At 47.8% G+C, this 26,947-nt stretch overlaps 1 protein-coding gene across 1 annotated transcript in view; it reads right to left on the minus strand.

The window, feature by feature from the left end:
• LOC117042100 (valine--tRNA ligase, mitochondrial-like) overlaps positions 1 to 26,947 on the minus strand; it is a 33,360-nt gene that overhangs the window by 4,440 nt on the left and 1,973 nt on the right. The window contains exons 3-25 of the mRNA XM_033141576.1: positions 26,103 to 26,203; positions 25,486 to 25,607; positions 23,490 to 23,556; positions 22,922 to 23,019; positions 22,624 to 22,705; positions 22,037 to 22,156; positions 21,833 to 21,944; positions 19,876 to 19,964; positions 18,286 to 18,376; positions 16,843 to 16,970; positions 15,542 to 15,645; positions 14,506 to 14,587; positions 12,624 to 12,700; positions 11,585 to 11,672; positions 11,341 to 11,449; positions 9,930 to 10,000; positions 8,039 to 8,164; positions 6,711 to 6,815; positions 5,761 to 5,829; positions 5,560 to 5,638; positions 4,873 to 5,000; positions 2,501 to 2,653; positions 1,198 to 1,407 (exon numbers count right to left, since the gene is read on the minus strand). Coding sequence (XP_032997467.1) covers positions 1,198 to 1,407; positions 2,501 to 2,653; positions 4,873 to 5,000; positions 5,560 to 5,638; positions 5,761 to 5,829; positions 6,711 to 6,815; positions 8,039 to 8,164; positions 9,930 to 10,000; positions 11,341 to 11,449; positions 11,585 to 11,672; positions 12,624 to 12,700; positions 14,506 to 14,587; positions 15,542 to 15,645; positions 16,843 to 16,970; positions 18,286 to 18,376; positions 19,876 to 19,964; positions 21,833 to 21,944; positions 22,037 to 22,156; positions 22,624 to 22,705; positions 22,922 to 23,019; positions 23,490 to 23,556; positions 25,486 to 25,607; positions 26,103 to 26,203 — 2,411 coding nt within the window. The remainder of the gene's footprint in view (positions 1 to 1,197; positions 1,408 to 2,500; positions 2,654 to 4,872; positions 5,001 to 5,559; positions 5,639 to 5,760; positions 5,830 to 6,710; positions 6,816 to 8,038; positions 8,165 to 9,929; positions 10,001 to 11,340; positions 11,450 to 11,584; positions 11,673 to 12,623; positions 12,701 to 14,505; positions 14,588 to 15,541; positions 15,646 to 16,842; positions 16,971 to 18,285; positions 18,377 to 19,875; positions 19,965 to 21,832; positions 21,945 to 22,036; positions 22,157 to 22,623; positions 22,706 to 22,921; positions 23,020 to 23,489; positions 23,557 to 25,485; positions 25,608 to 26,102; positions 26,204 to 26,947) is intronic.

Genomic DNA, 26,947 nt, shown 5'->3' on the forward strand with positions numbered 1-26,947 from the left:
TGTTTTATTTTGAAATCTTTTAAGATAATATTTCAGTTTCCTATTAATTATGTTTCTTTTGACTGTATACTTTATATTTGACTTTCTTCAGAAATGTTTTGATTCTGGAGTGTTTTACTGATGTTCAAAATGCTGTAAGCCACTTTGAGATTTTTCTTAAAAATATAGAGTAGTATAGAAATGAATAAATAAAACAAAATACAACTTGAACAGATCCTTCTTTCCTTGTAGAATGAGAGCCATGTCCGCACCATACCTTTAAAGTTCACTATTATATTTTGTGAAACTTACCGTACTTTTTGTGTATAAGACTCAAATTCAAGATGGCTCCCCTTGCTGGCAGAAGCTGCCAATCACCCGCCCAACTGCCGCAGCGTCAGCCAATCAACACCAGCCCTTGACGCAGCAACCAATAACACACACAGTAGCTGCTGACAGCCGCGACAGCAACCAATCATCAACATCTACCCTATGCACTATCCATATAAAGACGGCCCACACTATTTAGCATGATTTTTAAGGGGGAAAGCCTAGTCTTATACACAGAAGGGTACATACAGCATATTGCTGTTTTAGGGGTTGTTTTTAAAAGTGTGGAATTGATTAATTCATTTTGCATTACTTTCTATGGGAAAGTGCGCCTTGGTTTTGGAACGGATTAAGTTTGAGTACCAAGATATCGGGGACCCAGGTGGCGCTGTGGGTTAAACCACATAGTCTAGGGCTTGCTGATCAGAAGGTCGGCGGTTCGAATCCCTGCCACGGGGTGAGCTCCCGTTGCTCGGTCCCAGCTCCTGCCCACCTAGCAGTTCGAAAGCACGTCAAAGTGCAAGTAGATAAATAGGTAACGCTCCGGCGGGAAGGTAAACGGCATTTCCGTGCGCTGCTCTGGTTCGCCAGAAGCGGCTTTGTCATGCTGGCCACATGACCTGGATGCTGTCTGCGGACAAACACCGGCTCCCTCGGCCTATAGAGCGAGATGAGCGCCGCAACCCCAGAGTCGGACACGACTGGACCTAATGGTCAGGGGTCCCTTTACCTTTACCTTTACCAAGATACCACTGTATCCAAGGTTTACGAAGTAAACTTGTAGAAGCACTTCCGGAAAATGCACAGGTGAGCCCTGAATCACTTGAAATGCCCCCCCCCCAAGTTTTAACACATTTCCTTCTTTCAGGTCCCCGGAAATGCTCTCACCAGTTGCTCCGTACTGGGATATCTGGCCACGCAGATACTGGGAGGAGACTGGGAGTCGATCTTGGGGAGGCGCTGCCACAGCTCCTCTGTGAGGAAAGGCATAAAGGGAGAAAGGAGGCGCAGAGCTACATCCGCACAACTGTGCAAGGTCCAACGGGTGGAGAGTAGCCGAGACGGATCCCCGCTCCTCAATATGGGCTTCACAGACTCCTGTGGATGGAGAACAGGCGTGTTACCACCGTCTGGGAAGAGAGGTGCTTCCTGAAGATCCAACTCCATGCCAGGGTTGGGAAGCTGCGGCCCTCCAGATGTTGACGGACTACAACTCCCATCGCTCCTTATCGTCAGCCAGGCTAGCTGGAGCTAATAGGAGCTGTAGTCCCGTAATATACCGAGGGCCTCATGCAGCATCTGTAAATGGTTCAGCACGGGGGTAGAGGAATATTTTTTTCTGGTTGATTGAGGGCAGGGGTTTCCTTTACTTTGGGGTAACCTGTTGGAGGACACATGCGAGCAATGGGTGGGAAGAGTAAAAAAAAAAAAGGATGGAAGACAAAATGAGCCTGATGGATCAGGCCAATGGCTCATCTAGACCAGCATGCTTTTCTCATTGTGGCCAACCAGATGCCTGTGGGAAACCTGCACCCGGAGAACGGGGCCTTCTCTGCAGTGGCTCCCCGTCTGTGGAATGCTCTCCCCAGGGAGGTTCGCCTGGTGCCTTCATTATACACCTTTAGTCGCCAGGCAAAAACGTTCCTTTTTAACCAGGCCTTTGGTTGACCTGATAGACATCCTATACCCTTTTAAAATGTGGCTCTTTTTTGGGGGGGTGTTATTGGGTTATTGTTCTTATTTTGATTTTATATATTGTGATATTTTCTGTGAACCTCCCTGACACCTCCAGGTATAGGGTGGTATATAAATTCTAATAACAATAATAATAAATAATAATAATAATAATTAATGAGCTACACATGAGTGCAACAGCACTCTGCCACTCCCAACATCCTATTCTTTCTCTTTCTGCACTCCATATTCTCTTTCTGCCTCTCTCTCTTTCTCCATGCCCTCTCCCCCCCCCCCCAATCATCCTTGCCACCCACAATAAATCAACCCCAGATTACTCAGAGCTTCACCTCCAGTGAAAAATCTCACGGAAAATCTTAAACCAGAATCATACTCCCTAGACGATGCCCACCTGCATCTCGACTTGCAAGTTTTTCACTTCTTAGGCTATGAACTAGTCCTGCCCATCCCACTCCCAGAGAGGTGGTAGGAATTTGAACCCACAGGCAGAGCTCACCAAGTAGTTATCGCAGAAATCATGCAGCCAGAAAAGATGGACCGAGGACGCGACAGAATGCAGTTCGTACCCTTCAAACCTCTGGGCACAATCTTCCGCTGTGTGGTAGAGACGGCTGAGGATCCAGCGCTCCATCGGGGAGCTAGGGAAGACCTGGAGGAAGAGGCAAACGAGTGGCAGAAGTATTCCAGTGTATTAAAATTTCTACCCCACCTTTCTTCTTTCATGCAACTCAAGACGGAGGCCATAAGGTTCTTAGCTGTCTCCCATCAAGTCACTGGCCAGACCCAATGCAAGGTGACTGCATCACTTGCCTGCAGACTGTGCCCTGTGTTTTCCTTCTCCTCTTCTCCCACCTTGCGCACAAGCCCATAATGACAGAAAAAGTGTGAGATGAATGCTGGAAATGGAAGCAGGTGGAGCCCAGAACTGTAAAAGCTTCAGCCCTCAGCGCTGCTGCTTTGCATTACATTTTAGGGTGGTAGCTAATGAAGTTATACTTAGAGCACGCCAGGTGAAATTAACAAACCTACGGTAAGTTAGTTAATTAACTAACCTAAGTTTGAAATTAACAAACCTAAGTTAGTTAATTATGGTGCTGGAGGAGACTCTTGAGAGTCCCATGGACTGCAAGAAGATCTAATCTATCCAATCTGAAGGAAATCAGCCCTGAGTGCTCACTGGAAGGACAGATCCTGAAGCCGAGGCTCCAATGCTTTGGCCACCTCATGAGAAGAGAAGACTCCCTGGAAAAGATCCTGATGTTGGGAAAGATTGAGGGCACAAGGAGAAGGGGGCGACAGAGGATGAGATGGTTGGACAGTGTTCTCGAAGCTACCAACCAGAGTCTGACCAAACTGCGGGAGCCAGTGGAAGACAGGAGTGCCTGGAGTGCTCTGGTCCATGGGGTCACGAAGAGACGGACACGACTAAACAAGTTAGTCACGTCCAATAACTTCACTCCGGAGCAGGACTAGCATTGGAGACAACCCTTAGCATATACATGGCAAAAGATTTAATACAGAGCACGTTTTGACACAACCTTCTTCAACCAAGTGGGCTCCAGATGTCGTCGGACTACAACTCCCATCTGTCCCAGTCAGAAGGGCCAATAGTCAGGGAGGACAGGAGTTGGGGTCCAGTTGGGGTACCAGATTGCAGAAGGGTGTTTTAACATAAGCATGTTGTTAGGTGTACTGTCCTGGAGGTCTAGCTGTGCTAGTCTCTTGCAGCAAAAACAAAGTCTCTTGTAGCACCTTAAAGAATAGCCCAATTTATTGTGGCATTTGCAGGGACTGCATAACTGGTTACATGTAGGAGGGGATGTAAACCTAACATTAGGAGACCTGCATAACTCTGGGCAATTTCGTAGTATGCAGCCCTAAGAGAGGACTAATTAGTACTCACAATACTTGACCCGATATTTTCCAACAGGTGGCTGAAAAAATTCACGAGGAAAAAAATCGCCCAGCTACCTTGGTCCCCACGCTGCACTGTCCTTAAGGCTGCTCAGACCTCCCTAGAGTCCTTCCTTCTTGCCCTATGGCCTGTTCCGGGTGTAATGCCAAACCAAGGTCTAGCATTCTGTGAATGAGAATTGCTGAGGCCGCAGGCTTTTGTGCTCCCCTCTCCTAATACACAGCTTTCGCCTGAACGTCAGAGAGTTTTGCTCTCAAGCACAGCCTACTTCGTTCATTCTCTCATGTGTGTGTGTGTGTGTTTAAATTTTCTGTTTTACAATTTAAAATATTCATTTAAACAACCTTAAAATATCAATGACTTCCCCTTCTTCTCCTTCCATGGTTCATTTTGCACATCATAAATCCCTGCCTATTTTACATAAACTGGACCATTCAGTGTTCCATGGTTACGTCCATCAAAACTTATTTACACTGTTGAATTTATCTTAACGCTGCCAACGTTTTCAAGTGTACACAATTCCCCCCCCCATATATTTTCCAATCTTCTCTAAACGTAGGTTCTTCTTGTTCTCTTATTCTATATGTAAGGTCCGCAAGCTGCGCATATTCCGTCAGTTTAAGTTGCCATTCTTCTTTAGTTGGGACCTCGCTCGTTTCCCATTTTTGGGCTAACAAAACACGAGCCGCAGTAGTGGCATACATAAAAAATCTTGACCCAGTGGACTTTTGAGCCAACGTGTCTAGAATTCGGCTGTCAGTGTGGTAGACGAGTGCAGAAAACGCTTACTAAGCAAATCCTAGGTGTGCTGAAAGTTTAAGGAGATGTCTGTTTCTTTGAGAGACCTCTGTTCTGCAATCTACGTTTTACACAGCGCAAAGACAGACCGACAGACGTCAACATATTTTGTAGGCAAATCACCCCCTTCCCTGCATACACACATTCCCAGTTACCTTCTCCGGCTCCAGTGGGGTAAATCCTTCTCCCAAGGCACCCAAAGTAAACTTCAGGGCATTCCACACTTTGTTGCAGAAACGGCTGGCGCTCTCCACCGCAGCCACATCGAGGTTAATGCCGTCGCCTGAGGAGGGCGTGGAAGTGGCGTTAAGGGCCTCAGTTTCCAAGTCGGCCAAAGCGACATCTAAAACCGGTTTACAATGCTAAACAGAAACGCGTGAAGCTGCCTCACGTGAAGGAGCCAGTGTGGTGTAGTGGTTAAGAGCGGTAGACTCGTAATCTGGGGAACCGGGTTCGCGTCTCCGCTCCTCCACATGCAGCTGCTGGGTGACCTTGGGCTAGTCACACTTCTCTGAAGTCTCTCAGCCCCACTCACCTCACAGAGTGTTTGTTGTGGGGGAGGAAGGGAAAGGAGAATGTGAGCCGCTTGGAGACTCCTTCGGGTAGTGATAAAGCGGGATATCAAATCCAAACTCTTCTTCTCCTTCATATTGAGCCAGATCACTGGGTCCATCTCGCTCAGTTCTGTCTGCCAATGACTGGCAGCAGCTCTCCAGGATTTCAGACAGGGATCTCTCCCAGTCACAACTGGAAATGCCAGGGACTGAAGCCACCTCTGCTTTGTTTATTTCATGGACAGCCCCCCCCCCCCGAAAATAAACGGGAATGTTCCAGCTTCTCACCTTGGGCAGAATAGGAGCAGAGAGCGAACCTTAGGGCATCGGTTCCACATTCGGGAATTCCTCGAGGAAAATCTCGCTGCTGGAAAGGGACAATGACAGGAGGAGGTGAGAACACACAGGAACCACCCCCCCCCCCAAAAAAAACCAAAAGGGTGAGTGGGTCCAGCTGGAGGGCGGGGTGAGGTGTGGGGAGGAACTGACCTGGCCTTCCATAGCAATGGCAACCTCTCTCGGGTCCAGACTGCTATTTTGAAGCTTCTCATGTAGGACCTGAAAACAATAAATAATAATAATAATAAGAGGGAAACTTCAGGGAGAAGAGGAGCCAGAGATAAAGGGAAATCACCACTGGCTTTCCAGGGTTTTCCCAGCTTAGGACTATACCATATATACAGAACCTTAGGCAGCACATAACATCACAAGAATCTTGGCGTTTAGAACTTTATTTTTAAAGCAGGTTTCTAAACCTCCTAGCTGTGGATAACAGTGGAATCTCAGAAAGCCAAATGCCTTTGAACTCGAATGTTCAAACCGGTAGTGATTGTTTTCGAACGATTTTTTTGGAAGCTGAACATCAGGCACGGCTTTCCTGTTGGCTGCAGGAGGCTCAGCAAACTCTGGCTCCCTAAAGAAAGCTCAGCAACTCTGGCCAATCCTCCGGTGACAATGGAGGGCAGTTTTTTTTATACTGTGAGTAGATCGCAGTCTCTTGGGAGTTGGAAAAGCCTGGTATAAGGAAACCTTTAATTAGGTACTTTTGATGGCATTATCATAATGACATGTGGTATAATAAGAAAAATACGGGTTATGGACCCGATCCGTTCCGGGGTGCCATTTGCACCCCGAAAAGTCCATAACCTGAGTGGCGATATTGCGCATGTGTGAAACCGCGATATTGCACTTCTGCGCATGCGCAAATCGAGGAGAACGCTTCTGTGCATGCTCACGCCGGCGAAACCCGGAAGTAAACACTTCTGGGTTTGCCGCGTTCGCAACACGAAAAAAAAACACAACCCACAGCTATCATAACCCAAGGTATGACTGTAGTAGGGCCACAGTCCTTTACAAGTGGAGTAAACTCATTGGGATGTCAAGGTCTACAGAGAGTGAAGAGAAAGACACTTGTTCCAATGTTCTGAACAGTTATGTACCTGCAAAGGAGCACCGTAAATAACATCCAAAGGGTTGATCACATTCCCAAGAGATTTGCTCATTTTTCTGCCATGAGCATCACGGACCATTGAGTGAAGGGAAACCTGAAAGGGAGGGAGAGAGACAGGAAATGTGTTATGTCTTCAAAACTCTGCAAAGAGCACCAACAGGATATCGAGGAAAAACAAGGGCAAACCGTACTATAAAATAATAGTCATGGGAAGGCAGATACACTGCCTTGTGTTATTATTTGAATTGGCAGATTCGTGAGACTTTGGCCTGTACGCTTACAAATCACAGGCTACAGTAGTTCCCTTTTCTGAAACAGCTACAGTTTCTCAAAATCACAAACTGCGGCATGTTATGCCTAGTCCAAGGATAGGAACCCTGTGGCAGCGGGGAATGTGGCAGCAGCATGGTGGCGGCAGGTGTGGCAGAGCAGGGTGGCATTTCCTGTTTTACTTCAAGTGGAAAAATGGGATGCGCCGCTCCTGCCCGAGGCTGCCCAAATACTGTTGGGACTTCCATCAGCCCTTGCCGGCATCGCCAACAGTCAGCAAAGATAGGGGTTGTAACACAACAGTTGGGAGGGCTGCTGGCTCCCTATCCATGCCCTGTATGCACTAGGTAAAGGTAAAGGGACCCCTGACCATTAGGTCCAGTCGCGGGCGACTCTGGGGTTGCGGTGCTCATCTTGCTTTATTGGCTGAGGGAGCCGGCGCACAGCTTCCGGGTCATGTGGCCAGCATGACTAAGCCACTTCTGGCGAACAAGAGCAGTGCATGGAAATGCCGTTTACCTTCCCGCCGGAGCGGTACCTATTTATCTACTTGCACTCTGACGTGCTTTCGAACTGCTACATTTCTTCAAATAGAACACACAGCAGGAGAGTCGAAAAGGCAATTCTAGCCCCACCATGATGACCCAGGAGACCAGAAGCACAACATGACAATTCAGGTTAAAGCAAGTAATGGGGATTAATCAAAAGAAAATAAAAAATCTGGCCACCTGGGAATGAAGTTCTTATCACACCAACTTTAAGACTCAGGAGGACAGAAAGGTAGAGTACCGGAATCCAGACAGAACTAAGTGGATTGGCAAGGATTACTCTAAAAATAGTATTTTTAAAAAATGCAGGTTGCGATGAACCAATCGCAAGGACCTCTTCAACAGCTGTGTTTGCATATCCTGCGTTGATAATCAGGAAGTACGCTATAAGTTGTGGATAAATAGTTAGGGCTCACACTTTGCTTCTCTCAGTGCCATGGATCTTCTCGTAATGCCCTCCAGGAACCGAAGTGCAGAATTTCTAGCATCCAATCCATACCTGAGAAAAAGGTAGCTCTCCGGTCAACTGTTTCCCCAGCATCACCATCCGGGCCACCCAGAAGAAGAGAAGGTCGCTCCCAGTCTCCAAAAGGCTATTGGGGTAGAACTGCTGGAGATTTTCTGTCTGCAGGGGGACGAAGGCAGGACCAGTGGCATCAGCACATGCCCCACATCAAGGCTCGCCATATTTCAAAAAGCAACATTCCTGACACCCCCAAAGTTGTTGAGCTTTTCTTTTCTGCCCCAAACACATTTGCAGGGTTTTATGAATAACCACCACACCTGGAGGAGGAGACCTGCCGGCTTTCCTATTGCAAGACCGTGACACTGCGGGGCAATTGCTGCCCAGCACATCTGGACGCTCACTCTGCCCAGCTCCGAAATGAAACATTTTTTTAAAAAAAATGAAATGCAAAAAACCCCGGAAACACTCCCCCACCCAAAAAGCGTGAAAATGGCCAAGCTCGCTGCGATGGCGCCTTCCGCTCTTCCCCACATCCTTCATCTCCCCCCCAACTCCCTGGCCAAGGGAAGTGACCTCTTGTCACTTCCACTGCTGCTGGGGCACAGCCTCTCCCATAATTTTTTTTTTTTTTTAAAACCAACACAGGGGGAAAAAACCCAGAAAACTGAAAGAAACCCTGGTTTGCCCTATGTCCCAGAAATTCCTGACATCCCTTAAGGTTCAAAAATTCCCCCGGAAGTCATTTTAGGCGTCTGATTTCCGTGCATGTCCAGAATTTTCCAGGCGTATGGCAAGCCTAATAGTACCCCCATTCCTCCTTGCTCCCTGCTGCCTCCTTCTTTTTCTGTTCCAATCTCATGAGAAAGAGAACATTTGGTGAAGCAGAACATTTCATAGAATCATAGAGTTGGAAGAGACCACAAGGACCATCCAGTCCAACCCCCTGCCAAGCAGGAAAAACCATCAAAGCATTCCTGACAGATGGCTGTCAAGCCTCCGCTTAAAGGCCTCCAAAGAAGGAGACTCCACCACACTCCTTGGCAGCAAATTCCACTGCTGAACAGCTCTCACTGTCAGGACGTTCTTCCTAATGTTTAGGTGGAATCTTCTTTCTTGTAGTTTGAATCCATTGCCCTGTGTCCGCTTCTCTGGAGCAGCAGAAAACAACCTTTCTCCCTCCTCTATATGACACCCTTTTATATAGTTGAACATGGCTATCATATCACCCCTTAACCTTCTCTTCTCCGGGCTAAACATACCCAGCTCCCTAAGCCATTCCTCATAAGGCATCGTTTCCAGGCCTTTTGGGAGAACTAGAGCCAGCAACTCACCAAATTGCCTTGAAACAACCACTTAGGTCTCGGTGCCCCGTTTGCAAAATGGGAAGCATATTGCGAAGACGAGCTTAAAGACTATGAAGTGCTCAGCTAAACAAAAATACAATTCTATCTGTGGTGCAAAAAGTTAATCATACAGAGGACTGATCACTAGAAGAGTGAAGCAAGTGCTGCCCTGACTCCCATTAAAACTATCCTACCTGCTGTTCATGCTTCACCCATGGCAAGTGAACAAGAAGCCATACATGCTACCTCCAAGGCAGGGCTGGAGATGCTGGACTCCAACTCCCATCATCCCTCATCATTGGCTATGCTGGCTAGGACTGATGGGAGTTGGAGTCCAACAACACCTGGAGGCCTGCAAGCTCCTCATCCCTGCACTAGGGCCTTTGAAACAATCTTGCCCACACCTGTCTCCTGTTGGGAGAACCTCCTCTCCATCCTTGGTCCTGTCTTCTTCTCAAAGGTGTAGGTGGAGAGGTAGGTATGGCTCCTCCATTGCGCTACCCGCTGGCCGTCTACCTCTTGGCCAGGGGCGGGGGGAACATGTGGCTCTTCAGCTCCTTGCCCCTCCCAGTTCTACTCACCTTACGGGGCCAGCCCAGCGCAGCGAAAGGGAAAAGTCCAGATGAGAACCAAGTGTCCAGGACATCGGCATCTGGTGAAAACAAAAAAACAAATGCGAATATTTTATTCAAAAGGCCCAGGGTGCCTGATCTGGATGAGTTTATTTATTTAAAAAGAATTTATTGGTATTTCCATACAAATCAGACCAACCAAAGAAAATACAAACATACTACAAAACACAAAAACAAACAAGAAAATAAACAAAAAATAACAAATACATACCTAACAACCCACAGGAACACAGGATCACACCATTCTATTATTTAGAATCTTACTTCAAATCATTCTTAGGGGGACTTCCCCCGTTCTCCCCTTCTGCGTTCATTTCTAATTTACTTTAGTGACTTTGTAACTAATTTCACCAATCATTCATTATTATTCTTAATCTTCAAATAAACCTCTAATATCCCTTAATATCCCTTAACTTGTTTATATCAAATACAACACAATATTTCCAATCTTAACTTCTTGTATCTTTTTTCTCTTGACTCAGTAAAACTATTGCTCTTGTTAATTCTAATTCCTACCTTAAGAAAAAAAAATTTATCATCCAAACTTTATCATAAAAAAACCTAAAAGATTCCTTCCTTCTCCAAGTCGCATATCTCCCTCTGAGGTCGGGTGCCATGGTTAGCCTTCCTAATAGATCTTATAAATTCTCTTACCCCACCCCCCTCCTCACCATCTGATCTGGATGAGTTTAAAGGCCCCCTAGTCCCCATCCCAGAGTCCCAATCCAGATTGTCCCCCCCCCCATCTGCAATGTATAATTAATTAATTAATTAATTAATTAATTAATTATATCCTGCCCATCTGGCTGGGTTTCCCCAGCCACTCTAGGCAGCTCCCAACAAAATATTAAAAACACGATAAAACATCAGACATTAAAAACTCCCTTAAACAAGGCTGCCTTCAGATGTCTTCTAAATGACAGGTAGTTGTTTATTTCTTTGACATCTGATGGGAGGGCATTCTACAGGGTGGGCGCCACCACCAAGAAAGCCCTCTGCCTGGTTCCCTGTAACTTCACTTCTTACATTGAGGGAACCGCCAGAAGGCCCTCGGCGCTGGACCTCAGTGTCCGGGCAGAATGATGGGGCTGGAGACGCTCCTTCAGGTTATATTGGGTTGAGGCCATGTCTGGTTCTTAGAAGGCTTCCTTACAGGAATGCACAAAGCATCTGGCAATGTAAGCAATTTCTCAAGGTGACGGGGATGGAAAGGAAAAGCAGGGATGTGTGACTGAGAACGACGTTGGCTTAGTTTCATCACAAAGGCCACCAAATTTCATTTCAAGCACTTCCTTGTGTTTGGCCAGACGCATTGGCACTCTCCCTCCCGGAAGTACGAATATCTGTGCTGCTGCCTTACCTCTCACCAGCTCCAGATCCTCTTCTGGTTTTCCCAGCATGCCTGCTGCTTTCCCCCGAGCTTCTGCTTCTGTCCTGCCCACTACCCATAATCCATCGCTCTCCTCCTGCTGCAATGCAGATGAAAAGAAGTTGAAGTCGCACTGCAACTAGGACCGGAGGCGCCAGAGACTCGTTCTCAACCTCAACCCTGCCAACCCCTTTGCTATGGCGGCTGATACCCAGTCAAAGAGGCTAAAACTCACCTCTGCTACGTCTGGCGATCCAGGAACAGTGACCCGATAGGCTGGAATCTGATGACCCCACCACAACTGGCGAGAAATACACCAGTCACTGAGCGGGAGGGAGGAGAAAATCAATCAAAATGATGCCATTTGGATTTCAAGAACACAAAGGGCCACTTGCAAGATCAAATGACGGTCCGTCTAGCTCTGCTTTCCCCAACATGGTGCCCTCCAGGTTTTGGACTACAACTCCCATCATCCCTGGCCATTAGCCAGGTTTGTGGAGGATAATGGGACTTGTGGTCCCAAAACCTTGTTTAACAACTTTTATATAACGCTTGCTCAATAGAAGATCTCTGCGGCTGGATGGCATCAGGCTGGGCTGGCTAGATGCTTCTGGAATAATTAATCCCTTTATTTGTGGTGTTCAGGCTGTGAGCGCCTCTGCTTGCGTAGCCAAAACAGCACCTCCCAAGTACAAGAGGGAGATTTCATAGCAGCATCTCTGTCAAGTCCCATCAAGTTCAATGGGGCTTACACCCAGGCGGCAGCGGCCCATAACCGCTTACTAAGAGGGAGAGGTGGCAGCGAGGCCGGTGCGGTGCAAACACACTAGTGGGTGGCAGGAGGTCAGGTGAGTGCTGCCAGCCCACCCCGGCAGCCATAGAATAGCAGCCAAAATCCCTCTTCATTACTTTAGCAGCAGGGAAAGCGACCACAACTCTGGGGCAAGAGCACATGCTTTAAATGCAGAGGGCCTTAAGCTCTGGCATCTTCAAGAAAGAAAAAAGCACCCCAGGTATATTAGTGATGGGTAAAAACCCTGAAAGCATGAAAGCACCCCACAATTTTATTTCCAGAGTAAACAATACAGGCTGGATGAGTGAATAGTCCGAGAGAGTAACGCAGTGTTCAATGATCCAGCGCAGGGGAAGCTGTTATTTGAACTGGCTCTCACTCATCTGAGTCCTGATTGGCCAGTCCTAAGAGATACGTCAAGTCTTGGAAGGAGGAAAAGAAGAATACAGGTGATCAAAGGGGCAGGACTCCCTTATCTTACCTGGTATTCAAGAGCCAAGTCCTCCAGTGTTTCTCATGGAATTTAGGGGTCAACTTCAAGAATCCGGACTCCACAGCCTTAGGGCAGAAACGGATAAACCTGGTTAACTCATTTCAGGGCGAACTGATACCTTGGGTGGAGAGGTGGGTCTTTCTGTCTCTTAGCAACCAACGAGGTGCCCCCGGGAAGCATGCAAGCAGCCGACGAGCCCAACCAAAACACTTCCCCACTCTTGGTTCTCTGGCGACTGAAGTTCAGATGAAGGATGCCTCTGATTCTGCAAGTGGCGTAGAGCCACCATGACTAGTAATGGGTGGAATTCAACATCACGCAATGTGATCATTCCATCAGAGCAAGCATTTCTGCTTCTCGGGTGGACCAATCTCCCCTCTCCTCCCCCCACGAGCTGTTCTGGGGAATTTCCCGAACCCAAAGAGCTGATATTGTGCTTGTCCATATAACCCTACATTGCAACAGTTGCTGTTTATCGCAGCTACTACTTTGCCATAAGATCCACTATCTTGTTGCATCAAATATGGTATGTACAGTTGTTTATAGTATTTATATTACTCTTTCTGTAAAAATGTGTGAGACTACAACATTGTATTTATTTGTATTACCCAGAACTTGTACTACTGATGAAGCCCAGGACGGCGAAACAAGGCCAATATTCCAGAAATCAGGTGCGTAGGGAGCCGCTTTGCTGCCCGGGGGTGGCGCACTGCTCCCAAGTGCACGCATGCCATGTTGTCACGGCGTGCGCGCGCAGCATCCCAAGTGGACTTTGCATGCGCAGTCCACCCAAGATGGCGTGCGTGAGCGGCCGGCACCCCTTCAGACCGTGCGGCGGCAGTGTGGAAAGTTTTAAGGCTGCAGCACGCTGCAGCCTTAAAACTTGCTCCGCCGCCGCCACCGCACAGTCCGAAGGGGTGCTGGCCGCTCGTGCCCGCCATCTTGGGTTTGCGTGAGCGGCCGGCACCCCTTCTGACCGTGCGGCGGCGCCAGTCTGTCGGTCGGAAGGGGTGCCGGCCGCTTGCGCACACCCAAGATGGTGGCGCATGGTCGGAAGGGGTGCTGGCCGCTCACGCCCACCACCTTGGGTGTGTGCGAGCGGCTGCCACCCTTTCCGACCGTGCGGCGGCGGAGCGGCAAGTTTTAAGGCCGCTGATCGCAGGGGCGGGGTACCGCCCCGAGTGTCAACCCCCCCCCCAGGCAGTACCTGGGGCGTAACGCCTCCCCTCCGCTCCGCCCCTGCCGGAAATCCTTGTCTTAGACTCTGTGAAATGATTCTGTGGAACTGTAACAACCCTCCATGTGGATTGTTTGGACTTAATGAACAGACACAGGTGGAATAGACTCTAGTACATGTATGGACCTCATGAATGAACTGATTTGAGAATGAACTGATCTACTGGGTCTTCTGCTTTCTTCGTCGAACTTTATGAGTTATTTCCTTTGAAATCTGTAAGTTGATATGATACAGTGAATAGTCTATTTTATTTACGCAAGAGCACAGCCGGTTACGTCTCGTGTGTTTACTGAGTATGTTTTACGTAACCACAGGTTTGATGTTGTTTTGCAAGAGGAGGAGAAGGGGGCAAGTACTGTTGCGCGTTAGTGGGACTCTTTGTGCTGTCTCACACTGCCACAACTATTTAGTTAAACCCAATCCCCTCATGTGAAGGCACCCAGATTGGTGGGCATCGCTTTATCTTGTGGTGGTAACAATGGGACATGCCATATAGCAATTCTACCACCCTAAGTCTGAAGGGTCCCTAAAAGATCTCTGCAGTCTCAGCTTCTGTGGCTACTTATAGTTCCATTCTTAGAATGTGGGCTGTATCAGATCACCCTAGCGATGTTAAAGTGTTGGGGGAGTTACCTCCAAGGCGCCGCGAGCCATTTCTTCACATCGGACAAACCACTGGTTCTTCAAGAGGGTTTCGATCACATCCCCAGAGCGGCTGTGAAGGGTGGGAGTTGGGGGGGGGGGGAGAGAGAACAAAGGGTCACTTCCGATTCCCAGGATGCCTTGCAAAGCTAAAACCCTCCAGCGTCAGGATGTTAGTGCCATTGTTATAGGGGCGTCGATGTAGGTGGACCATAAGTAGTAGTAGTAGTAGTAATAATAATAATAATAATAATAATAATAATAAGCCTCAGCCCCAAGGAGCAATACAATCTCAGTTGTTTGCAGGGACCAGAGAGAGAGATCTGGATGGCTGTATTTATTTATTTATTTTAAAAACAATACTTATGATTTTCAGTTTTATACATTTCAATGATTTTACAATCGTTTTAACATTTCAAAACTCGACTTCCTTCCCCCTCTTTCTGCGGAACCTTCAATTTATTTTTAATATTTTCTGCATATCCAAATGGTAACTTTAATTTGCTCGTTTATTCATCTACTTGAAATATATACTCTTATAAAACTGCAGGTTATTATCCTGCCAATGTTCTTATCTGTTTACAGTTTATTTGTAAATATTAAACAAACCATTTCCATTCTTTTATAAAAAGTCTGTTATCCTGATTTCTCCCCACCCCCCCACGCCCCCAGTAAGTTTCGCCATTTCTGCTCATTCCATAGGTTTCTGTATCCATTCTTCTTTCGCTGGGACTTCTTTTTTCCTTTTGGGAATTACAGGGACAGAACTACCCAAGCTGTATAGAAATTTATTCATGTATGCGACTACAACAGAATCAATGTTACTTGCCAACCCCGCACCCCCTCAAAAAACTGGATGGCTGCATTTGTCCCCCAGGGCCTAGGAGACCCCACCCCTAATGTACAGCACCCTGTTTCGGCAGGGCTTTAATCATCATCACCACCATCAATAAAGACGGCTAGATGAAACTGAAGGATGGCTGGGGACGGAAGGGAAGAGGTATATATAAAAAAATTCTACCATTACCTGCAAATTGGAAGCACCATGGGGTGCTCCTTGGCCCTCCGATGGAGTCCTCTCTCCTTCAAAGCAGCTAACACCTTCTCACGGGCCAGGAATCTAGGCAGCCCCTGAAAGGGGAACACTTTTCTTATCATCCAGTGTCTTGTGCTAACTTTTAAAAAAATACCGTATTTTTCTGTGTATAAGACAGTATACGATGCTGCCTATTTTGGGGGACTCAAATTTAAGAAAATGGGGGGGGAGAGATGGCTCAGTGTTGTTGAGCTTTTTTTGGGGGGGGGGTTGCCGGAAATCACTCACCCACACGCGGCGCGAAATCTCCCCTCGTCAGCAGAAGCTGCCAATTGCCCGCCCAATCGCCACAGCGTCAGCCAATCAACACCAGCCCTTGACGCAGCAAATAACACGACCAATGGCCACTACAGCCACGGCAGCAACCAATCAAATGTCCACCCGACACACTATCCATGTATAAGACAACCCACACTTTTTAACATAATTTCAAAAGAAAAAATCTAGTCTTATACACGGAAAAGTACGGTAATTAACGGTTTTATTATGACATAGGTTTTCATGGGGTTCTTTTTTTTTCATGACTCCACTTAAGACATTTTGGTATTGAGGCAGGAAATCCAAATGTCACCTCTCATGTAAGAAATCAATCCACATTGAAGAATCAAACAACTTCCTTCCAGTTAACGGTGCCTCTAAATCTGCCATCTTTGGCAGCTACATCAGTTGGGTCAGCCCCAAACATGGAGGGATGTGGTGGCGACTGCAAACGGCTCTTGCTGCAGTGTGCCGAGCAACCGGAAGCTCGCATGGATGCCCCCTTAAAAGGCCAAGCTTCTTCTTCTTGTTGTTCAGTCATTCAGTCGTGTCCGACTCTTCGTGACCCCATGGACCAGAGCACGCCAGGCACGCCTATCCTCCTCTGCCTCCTGCAGTTTGGCCAAACTCATGCCAGTCACTTCGAGAACACTGTCCAACCATCTCATCCTCTGTCGTCCCCTTCTCCTTGTGCCCTCCATCTTCCCCAACATCAGGGTCTTTTCTGGGGAGTCTTCTCTTCTCATGAAGAGAAGTCTTGGAGCCTCCGCTTCAGGATCTTGTCCTTCCAGTGAGCACTCATGGCTGATTTCCTTCAAAATGGATAGGTTTGATCTTCTTGCAGTCCATGGGACTCTCAAGAGTCTCCTCCAGCACCATAATTCAAAAGCATCAATTCTTCGGCGATCAGCCTTCTTGATGGTCCAGCTCTCACTTCCATACATCGCTACTGGGAAAACTATAGCCAAGCTTACCTGTAGCCAATCCCCACACTCTGCCGTCATCGTGCCATCTTCCGCAATAACCGAGATGAACGGCAGGTTGTGCCGCCGAGCCAGTTCGTAGTCGGCATGGCTATGTGCCGGGGTCACCTTCACAGCCCCTGCAAAGGTGGCGAGAAAAAGTGAGAAGGGGCATCCCTGAGAACAGATACCCCACGCCAGATGCCGCTGTCGGTATTCGTCACACTGAATGTAGACTATCTCCCCCTACAGCTCCCACTCTGGAGACTAGTAGAAAACACTGTGTAAGCCATCTACAGTCACAAGGGATGAACTAACCCGTCTTTTTTATTATTGTGTTTTTTTATTAAAGATTTTCTTGATTCACAAAAGTACGTGCAACGTCTCTCTTGTATTTTTTCCAAGCAACATTTTTACAAATCAGTTTCATTAGTTGAGACATTAGGGGGAAAGGGGGGGGAAAGAGGTGGGCGGGGGGGAGATGGGGGGTAACTATGTTTCTATTTTACTTAATGTATGTAGGATTTGGTTTCAGCGTTGTTTGTGCAGGTTCTCTGTTGTTCACTTGTGTTCCTTTGGTGGTGAGAGGTTGGGGTTGGCCTGAGGTGTGGTTGTTCATTTGTGGTTGGCTGTGGTGGTCTTTGTTTTCATGTGTGAGTGGAGTAGGTGGGTGTTTTGGATCAGGTTAGCCATGTTGATTTGTATGCCATTGGTGGGTTTTTGTCATTGTCTTGTTGGGCTGTGTGTGTGATGAAGGGGAGCCATAGCGGGGTGAAGGCGTCTTCTTCTATTTGTCCCCGTGTCAGTTTCAGCTTATTGGTTAATTTTTCTAGTAAGGCTGTTTCCCATACTATTTGGTACCATTGGTCCATGCTTACTCCTGACAGGTCTCTCCAGTGTCTGGTTATGATGTTTCTGGCTGGTGAGAGTAGGTGGGTTATGAGTTATTTGTGGTGTAAGTGGGCATTATTGTCTTGGAAGATGTTTAGTAAGGCCAATTCTGGGGTGATTTCTAATACTCGCTTGGTTGTTTTACATATTTCTCATATGGTCATTGTCCAGAATAGTTGGATTTTGGGACACATCCCACCACATGTGGAGGTATGTGCCTGTGGATGTGCACCCTCTCCAGCATTTTGATGAGGTTCCTGGGCTAACTCGTGTCTGGCAGCTCGGGCAGACGGGGGGGGGGGAGAGAGAGACTAGAAAAATTCTGCTTTTTGAGGAAAGTTCTGCTTTTTCGCTTGAGTAATCCCGTAAGAAGTTGTTTGTTGCTCATTCTAAAAGACAGCCCCCAGCGAGCAATCGGGGCTCAGCATTTGAGACATATCTCGCTGGCCTCCGTGCAGCTGAATAAACTCTGACCTTCCTCGGAGAACCCGTGTCTGTCTTTATTGACTGGGGGGGGGGAACCTGCAACAACGCAAACATCCAGCTTCCAGAAAGCAGGCCTACCTGTGCCCATCTCCTGCTCCACAAAGGGGTTGGTAAGGACAGGAAGGAGACGGCCGGTGAACGGGTGGCAGAGTCTCTTGCCATGAAGGTGCTGGCAAAAAAATCCAGAAAGACAAACCAGGTCATACTGCAGTCAGCTCTCAAGAAAGAAAAAATTCAAAGGAGATCCACTTTGGTGGTGGTGGGAGACTCCCACACATAAACTGTCCCAGTATGCTACCAATAATTCTTCCGGCTACCCCAGTGAGTAGGGCAGCTGCTTCACACTAACTGATCCCTCCTGCCCAGTATTGCCTGATCTGCATACCCAAATTCATAGATACATAGGAAGTTTCCTTACACTGAATCAGACCGGTGGCTCTTCTCGCTTAGTACTTAGACTGGCAGTGGCTCTCCAAGGTTCTAAAGCAAGGGTGTTTCCCAGCTCTTATCTAGAGATACCGAGTACTGAACTTGGGATCTTCTGTATGCACTGCAGTTGATCTACCTGAGGTCCCGCTCCAAGGGCCTTCGGGCGGTTCCCTCACTGCAAGAAGTAAGGTTACCGGGAACCAGGCGGAGGGCCTTCTCGGTAGTGGCGCCCGCCCTGTGGAATGCCCTCCCACCAGATGTCAAGGAAATAAACAACTATCTGACTTTCAGAAGACATCTGAAGGTAGCCCTGTTTAGGGAAGTTTTTAATGTTTGGTTTTTAGTACAGTGGTACCTCTCAAGACGAATGCCTCGCTAGACGAAAAACTCGCTAGACGAAAGGCATTCGCTAACGAAAGGGTGACTCGCAAGACGAATTTCCCTATGGCCGTGACTCACAAAACGAAACGTTTTGCATTTTTTTTTTCTTTTCGTAAAACCGCGCTTCCTCTGACCGTGCTTCGCAAGACGAAATTTCCGCTATACGACAGCACTCGCGGAACGAATTAACTTCGTCTTGCGAGGCACCACTGTATTCTGCTGGAAGCCGCCCAGAGTGGCTAGGGAAACCGAGCCAGATGGGCGGGGTATAAATAATAAATGATGACTATTATAATATTATTGTTATACCTGCATTGCAGGAGGGTTGGACTAGATGACCCTCAGGGTTCCCTTTCCAATTCTACAATTCTGTGATTCTACCACTGAGCTAAGGAGAAATACAGAGACTCACAGGCCAATACATCCCTAGGTAGGTAGAGATTTTGTGGCACAGCAGCATCTAGGCCAGATTGAGCCATGCAGTCCGAGTGGGAAACTGTTTTCATAGGAATGTTTGTTGACTCACAGGAAAATTTAGTAGGGTCCGCTGTCAATGATGGGTTGCAGGATTATACAGCTCTCTATCCCACTCCATCTCTCTTGCTCTGTGTTTGCTATCCCATCTCTCTTTCTTTCTCTCTCCTCTGCACCCCATTTTTGTGGCTGCATGAAATTAATCTGTCACAGGCTGTCCATGTCAGGTTTCACATCTAGTTCCCCCAAGGCCTCTACCAGCCAATATGCATTTCAAGCTGGGCCTTGCTATGCTTTGAGTCCAGGCATTCCTGCTTGTGCTGGGCCCCTGAAACTACGGTTCCATGGCCCCATCAGAAGGGAGAACGGGCAGAGAAGTCTTACTCTATACCGCGGGTCGTCCGGATGGACAGCGACCGCCACGTCTCCCAACATGGTTTCCGGACGGGTTGTGGCCACAGGAAGTTCCTCACCTGCCCTCAGTCCAAGGAAGCAGAGACCAGATGGGGGGGAAACAAAAGGTGTTTTAGTCAGAAAGGTAGCGTTCCTGTGGGGTTTGTCAGCACACAAGACAAAAAAAGAAGGATATAGCCATGTGAGGAGAATGGGGATGACCATTTAAGCTGCCTTAATTTACTCATTTATGGTGCTGGAGGAGACTCTGGAGAGTCCCATGGACTGCAAGAAGATCAAACCTATCCATTCTTAACGAAATCTGCCCTGAGTGCTCACTGGAAGGACAGATCCTGAAGCTGAGGCTCCAATACTTTGGCCACCTCATGAGAAGACAAGACTCCCTGGAAAAGACCCTGATGTTGGGAAAGATGGAGGGCACTAGGAGAAGGGGACAACAGAGGATGAGATGGTTGGACAGTGTTTTCGAGGCGACTGGCATGAGTTTGGCCAAACTGTGGGAGGCAGTGGAGGATAGGGGTGCCTGGCGTGCTCTGGTCCATGGGGTCACGAAGAGTCGGACACGACTGAACAACAACAAATTTACTCACTGGATTCCTTAACCACCCTTTTACCATAAGGCATCCCTCCACCTTTAACCCAACTGAACAAAATCTTGGCCTGCTATCTTATCCTGCCCAATAACCGAGCCGCATCTCTTTCCATTAATTAACAAAAGGAAACCAATTGTTTGTAAGAGATTGTGTTGTTTTCTTTCTCAATAAGTTACAACCTGAAACATCGAAGAGTTCCAAAACCTGACTTTTCCTGTTACAGGTGGGTAGCCGTGTTGGTCTGCCGTAGTCGAAACAAAATAGAAAATTCTTTCCAGTAGCACCTTAGATACCAACTGAGTTTGTTCTTGGTAAGTGTGCACGCACACGAAAGCTCATACCAAGAACAAACTCAGTTGGTCTCTAAGGTGCTACTGGAAAGAATTTTCTATTTTGTTCTGACTTTTCCTGTAAAACACAGCTGGGAGAGTATCTTCCGTGTCTATGAAACTATAGCGTGTCTCAACCTGGACCCGACAGCATTTGATGCTGCAGACAAAGCCTTGGACCAGGGAGATATGGGTCTCCTTCGCATCTCTCAGCTGTGAAGCACAGTGATCTTGAACCAACATCTCTCAGCTAACCAAACTTGCAGGGCTGTTGCAAGGTTAAAAAGCAGGTAGGCTCACCCTGCCCCCACTGTGGCTACCCTGAGTTTCTTGGGAGGAAGGGCAGGATTGCAAACGTGACGACAGCCTTCCGTTTGTTTATATGTAACAGAAGGCCTTGAAAGAGGCTAACACGACTGAAACAGATGGAAACTCAAAATCAAAACACTAAAAATAGCAGTGAAGGTAGCTGACCTTAAACTGTCCCTATTCAAGTTCATATCTAGGTCACTACCAGCTTCCTCTTTGCTCCATGATTCTATTATTTGTGGGCCACCTTCCCACAGCTCAGGGTGGCTTACAACATCAAAAAATGCACCACCACAACATAACAAAAGTACAGTGGTACCTCTAGATGCAAACGGGATCATTTCCGGAGCCCCGTTCGCATCCTGAGCAGTCCAGATCCTGAGCGCCACGTCTGCGCATGTGCGCGACGCGATTCGGTGCTTCTGCGCATGACGTCATTTGATGCGTCTGCGCATGCGCGAACCGCTGAACCCGGAAGTAACCCGTTCCGGTACTTCCGGGTTTGGCGCGTTCGTAACCTGCGCCGTTCGCATCCTGCAGCGAATGCAACATGAGGCATGACTGAAGTCATAACGCAACAGACAACACATTTAAAGATACACAACCAAACTGAACCATTTCAACATAAATCACAAGATCTAAAATAAAGATACAAAGATAAGCAACGGGAACGACATCTTGCCGCTGTTAACTCACCGTCCTCTCCTTCCACTTTGTAGGCAAACGTCACCAAGACCCCAAATGGCACTTTGCCTTGGAGTCCGGGCACAGAGAGCTCCGTCCGTCCTTTGAGCTGCCTGTTCTCCACCTGCCAGGGACACCATCCATGAGCCACCTCGGTCCTAAAGAGCACCCCCCCTTCTCCCAGCCACCGTGTGCCGCCAGGCTCCTCCCACTCACCTCAATGTCAGAAATGGCCGACCGCAAGGCGCACGACCAGTTCACGAGGCGCCTCTCCCGGTACACCAGGCCCTGCTCGTGCAGTCGCACGAAGGCCTCAGTCACCGCTTGGGAGAAGCCCTAAGAAGGAAAGAGCTGTGGTAATGGTGGAAGGAGGCAAAGAAAGAGCAATGGCAGCTATAGCCAGTCTGTAGCAGCAGCAACAATGATGGAAGCCACAGTCTGCAACCCGTTTCTGCATTAGCTTGCAAGTTATTTGAAGTCCACGGAAATTTGCATTATTTTCATCCATTTCCCCTTAGAACACGCCTGTATTTATATTCAGATTTAATACAACAAAGTTAACGAAGAGGTAAAAGAAAACGAAATGTTGCTCTGGCAACTGCAACAGCATCGCTCATATTTACGACTGCAATTTCCAAAATGCTACCTATTTTATATCTTTCTTGTTTCACGCAGAGACAGTACAAAAGAAGCAAAACTCGGTAGGGCACCAGCAACCAAAGAAATCAACCACAGACTGATATTCCTATTGCACACATTGTTACATACAAACCACGTTTGCATTTTCAGAATCTGCTACTCACGGAGTCCATGGTGAAACAGACTCTGTCCCAGTCCAATGAGGCTCCCATCACCTTCAGCTGCTGGAATATTTCGTTCCCTTTCCTGATCTCAGGAGAAAAAGCAGAACAAAAGCAAACCTCTTATGTACAGAGGTAAAAGGAAGAACAAGCAGGAGGTTTTTTTTTTTTGTTTGGTTGCCATGCAAGAAGCTTAAGCACATTCCACTTTATGTAATTTCCACACACTCCTCAATCTATCCTTGGAATGCCCCCCTCTCCCACATTTATGGCAAATGGCCTGAGTCCCTCGGATACTCACTCCTCTTTCCAGTTCCAGACCTCCTGGAGGAATTCCTCACGCTTGAGCTCTTTTCGGAGGACTCCCCTCTCCTTCCAGATCTTTCTTTCCACCACAGCCTGGCCAGACAGCAGTAGAAAACAACGGGAATTTGAAAGCAGCCCATGCAGGAATCTTGACTAGAACCCTACAGTCTCATTCCATCCCCCTCTGAGGCTACCATCCTAAGACAACGTGCTAGGGACCAAGTCCCATTAGGCCAGGAATAGGCAACCTAAGGCCCATGGGCCAGATGTGGCCCAATCACCTTCTCAATCCGGTCCACGGATGGTCCGGGAATCAGCGTGTTTTTACATGAGTAGAATATGTGCTTTTATTTAAAATGCATCTCTGGGTTATTTGTGGGGCATAAGAACTCGTTCATTCTCCTCCCCCCCCCCCCAAAAAAATAGTCTGGCCCACCACATGGTCTGAGGGACAGTGGACCGGCCCATGGCTGAAAAAGGTTGCTGACCCCTGCATTAGGCAAAGTGAGACTTACTTCAATGTCAGGAATGGGGAACCACGCGATAGGAGCGGTTCTTCTCACCTGAGTGGCAATCCCAGCATGATCGGACCCTGGAACCCACAGAACTTTATAGCCTTGCATTCTTTTCCTGCAAGACATCGAAAGACCACAATGCAGAACTCAGCAACTGCCCTGACGCTAAACACAGTGACCTGGTGCCAGATCAGAACCAGCATCTCTACAAATAGCACAGCTGCCCCCCCCAAAAAAAAAACAGCATAAAGAGGGAGCAGATTCCAAGGACAGAGCACAGGATTCACAACGTAGGTGGAGAACCTCTGGTTTGGGGGCCAAATTCAGCCCACCAACCCTCTCTGCCTAGCCCTCGGCGCACTGCTGAGGCCACGCCATGCTCTGCAACCTCCTCAAGCACCTTTGCCTTGCTGGACTGTGTCCCTGCGATGTAATAATGCCTCCCCATTTCCTGGATGGAGACAGATGCCTACGGGGTGCGCTTGTTGAAACCTATGAATTTTGCATAGCTGGAACATAGCCTTCTGTACAAAAGTTAAGAATATTAGCAGTCCTGAGCTGGATCGGGCCAATGCCCCATCCACATTTGGTGGAGGAATAAGAGAGCACTACGGTACCACTTTAAACAGTCATGGCTTCCCCAAGAGAATTCTGGGAGCCCTGTAAATCAGGCTGTGATACATTCAAGACCGTGGAACCCTCTCTCTTTAAACCAGTGGTTCTCAAAGGACGTGTCATGCCACACCCATGTGGCAGGGGAGTGTGGCAAGCGTGGAGGGGAAGATTCAAGGACAATCAGAGAAACAGTTAAACATTTTGGTGTAGTATAGTTCAAGATATTTTTTTATTGGCAGAATATATTTTCAAAAGGACAGCAAGAGCATCAGGTTATGCCAGGCATAGGCAAACTCCAGATGTTTTGCGACTACAGTTCCCATCATCCCTGACCACTGGTCCTGTTAGCTAGGGATGATGGGAATTATAGTCCCAAACATCTGGAGGGCCAAAGTTTGCCTATGCCTGGGTTATTCTCTCACGACTCAAACCCTGCTAGGAGTTGTTTCTTTTTGTTTTCCAATGTATGTCTTTTCCATGGGGAATTCAGCGTGGTGTGAGCAAATTTTTATTCTGAAAGTATGGTCCGGATAAAAGAAGTTTGAGACCACTGCTTTAGATTTCCCCCTGGAACCAAGGAAGCTGCCTTATATCAAAGCACAGGCTCTTTTTCATGAGCTGTAGACCTCCCTCGTGACGCGGGTGGCTCTGTGGGTTAAACCACAGAGCCTAGGGCTTGCCGGTCAGAATGTTGGCGGTTCGAATCCCCACGACGGGGTGAGCTCCCATTGCTCGGTCCCAGCTCCTGCCCACCTAGCAGTTCGAAAGCACATCAAAGTGCAAGTAGATAAATAGGTACCGCTCCAGCGGGAAGGTAAACGGCGTTTCCGTGCGCTACTCTGGTTCACCAGAAGCGGCTTTGTCATGCTGGCCACATGACCCGGAAGCTGTACACCAGCTCCCTCGGCCAGTAACACGAGATGAGCTCCGCAACCCCAGTGTTGGACATGACTGGACCTAATGGTCAGGGGTCCCTTTACCTTTACCTTTAGACCTCTCTCGTGCATATTTGTATACCTGCTGCAAGCCACTCAGCCTTATATCTTAAGGGGCTTGATGGCTATAAATCTAAAAATTAATACGTGAGTGAGAAACACGAATCTGAAGAAGAAGAAGAAGAAGAAGAAGAAGAGTTTGGATTTGATATCCCGCTTTCCACTACCCGAAGGAGTCTCAAAGCGGCTAACATTCTCCTTTCCCTTCCTCCCCCACAACAAACACTCTGTGAGGTGAGTGGGGCTGAGAGACTTCAGAGAAGTGTGACTAGCCCAAGGTCACCCAGCAGCTGCATGTGGAGGAGCGGAGACGCGAACCCGGTTCCCCAGATTACGAGTCTACCACTCTTAACCACTACACCACACTGACTCTCAGGGGAGCCATCGGCTGCCGGATGCAAAGTAACCACATGGCCACGCAGAGCATCACTTACCACCGTACCAGAGCATCTTCAAGAGCCACGGTCAAGGCGTGGCCCAGGTGCAGGGACCCCGTGACATTTGGCGGAGGGAGAGAGAGCGAAAACGTTTCTGGCTTCCGATGGGGCAAGAGGCGCTTTGGGAAAGATAAACAGGAAGAGAGATCAGCAGTGCCCAAGGTCAGAACAGCCCGATAGCCAGTGCCAGGGCAGAATCGCTGATTTCAAGGATTGCCAAAAAAGTTAAGGGGAGACCTGCAGGCAAGGATCAAAGGCCCATCTAATCCCAGGATTGAGGAGGCTTTTGTGTGCAACTGAGTTAAACCCCGTGATGGATGCAAATAATCCAGCGTTGGTGCATTCCCAACAGTTGTTGGAAGTCCTTGCTTGACAGCTGTAAGTCATCGGTTCCACTCTCAAACTCCGTATCAAGGTGTTTTTCTTCATCTCTCCACCGAAACCTACTTTTCTGTTAACTTCACCCCTTTCATTATTACATCTAGTGCTCCTCTTGGCTCATCCTTTCTGCCATTCAGCCATCTGTCAACTCTGAAGGGCAGCACATCTTTGGTTTTGCTTGTTAAGGGCACATCCCACCTAAAATCACTTGTTTACAGCATCTATTTTCCTACCTGGTGCTCTGGTTTGAAAAATCCCTCCTTCACCCACCAGGAATACCAGGCAGCTTCAACATAGCGTGGGCTATACGAGACGGGCAGCGGTGCCGAGGTATCTGTGGGGAAGAGGGTACCTGTCAGGGAACCGTCAGAGACCAGCGGAGTGGTGCAGGGGCTGCCAAAGGACACAGAGCCCCAGCACTGCGAGGAGAGCGGGACAGCATCCGGAGGGAACAAAAGGCAGGAGGGGACCCTGGAGGGGAGAGGGCTGGGGGGTGTTCCAGAGCCCAGACACTCACCCAGCCAGACTAGCAAGGAGGGAGCAACGACGTTTCCATCGCCCCACTTACATAGAGGGGTGAAACGCAAGGAGGGAAGGGGGAGACTGGGGGTGCACAAGTTCCTTTTTTTAAAAATAAGAATTTATTGGATCTTAATAGTAAACATACACAAAATACAAATACAAACACACAAAAACTACAAAACAAAATACACACTTATTTATCCATCCTTATCCTTTTTATAATCCTAAATTTGGGACTTCCTCACGTCCTCTCTTCTGCGTTCATTTCTAATCTTCTTTAGTAACTTTGTAACCTTGTAAGATCTTCTTTCTTACACCTAATCTTAATCTTACAATTATAATCAACATATCTTAAATCTTATTCTTATCAAACAACACATCAAATTCCACATCTCAACTTCTTTTATCCTCTCTTAACTTAACTTTGTAATACTGTAGCCTATATTCCTTCTGATTCCAATTTCAAATATTTAAAAAAAATCACATCTTATCAAATACCTAAATGTTTCTTCCAGTCTCATACACCGTTTCCCCTCTGGTTTCGGAGTTCCGTGGT

This window comes from Lacerta agilis, chromosome 2 (assembly GCF_009819535.1).
Source record: "Lacerta agilis isolate rLacAgi1 chromosome 2, rLacAgi1.pri, whole genome shotgun sequence".
NCBI lineage: Eukaryota > Metazoa > Chordata > Lepidosauria > Squamata > Lacertidae > Lacerta > Lacerta agilis.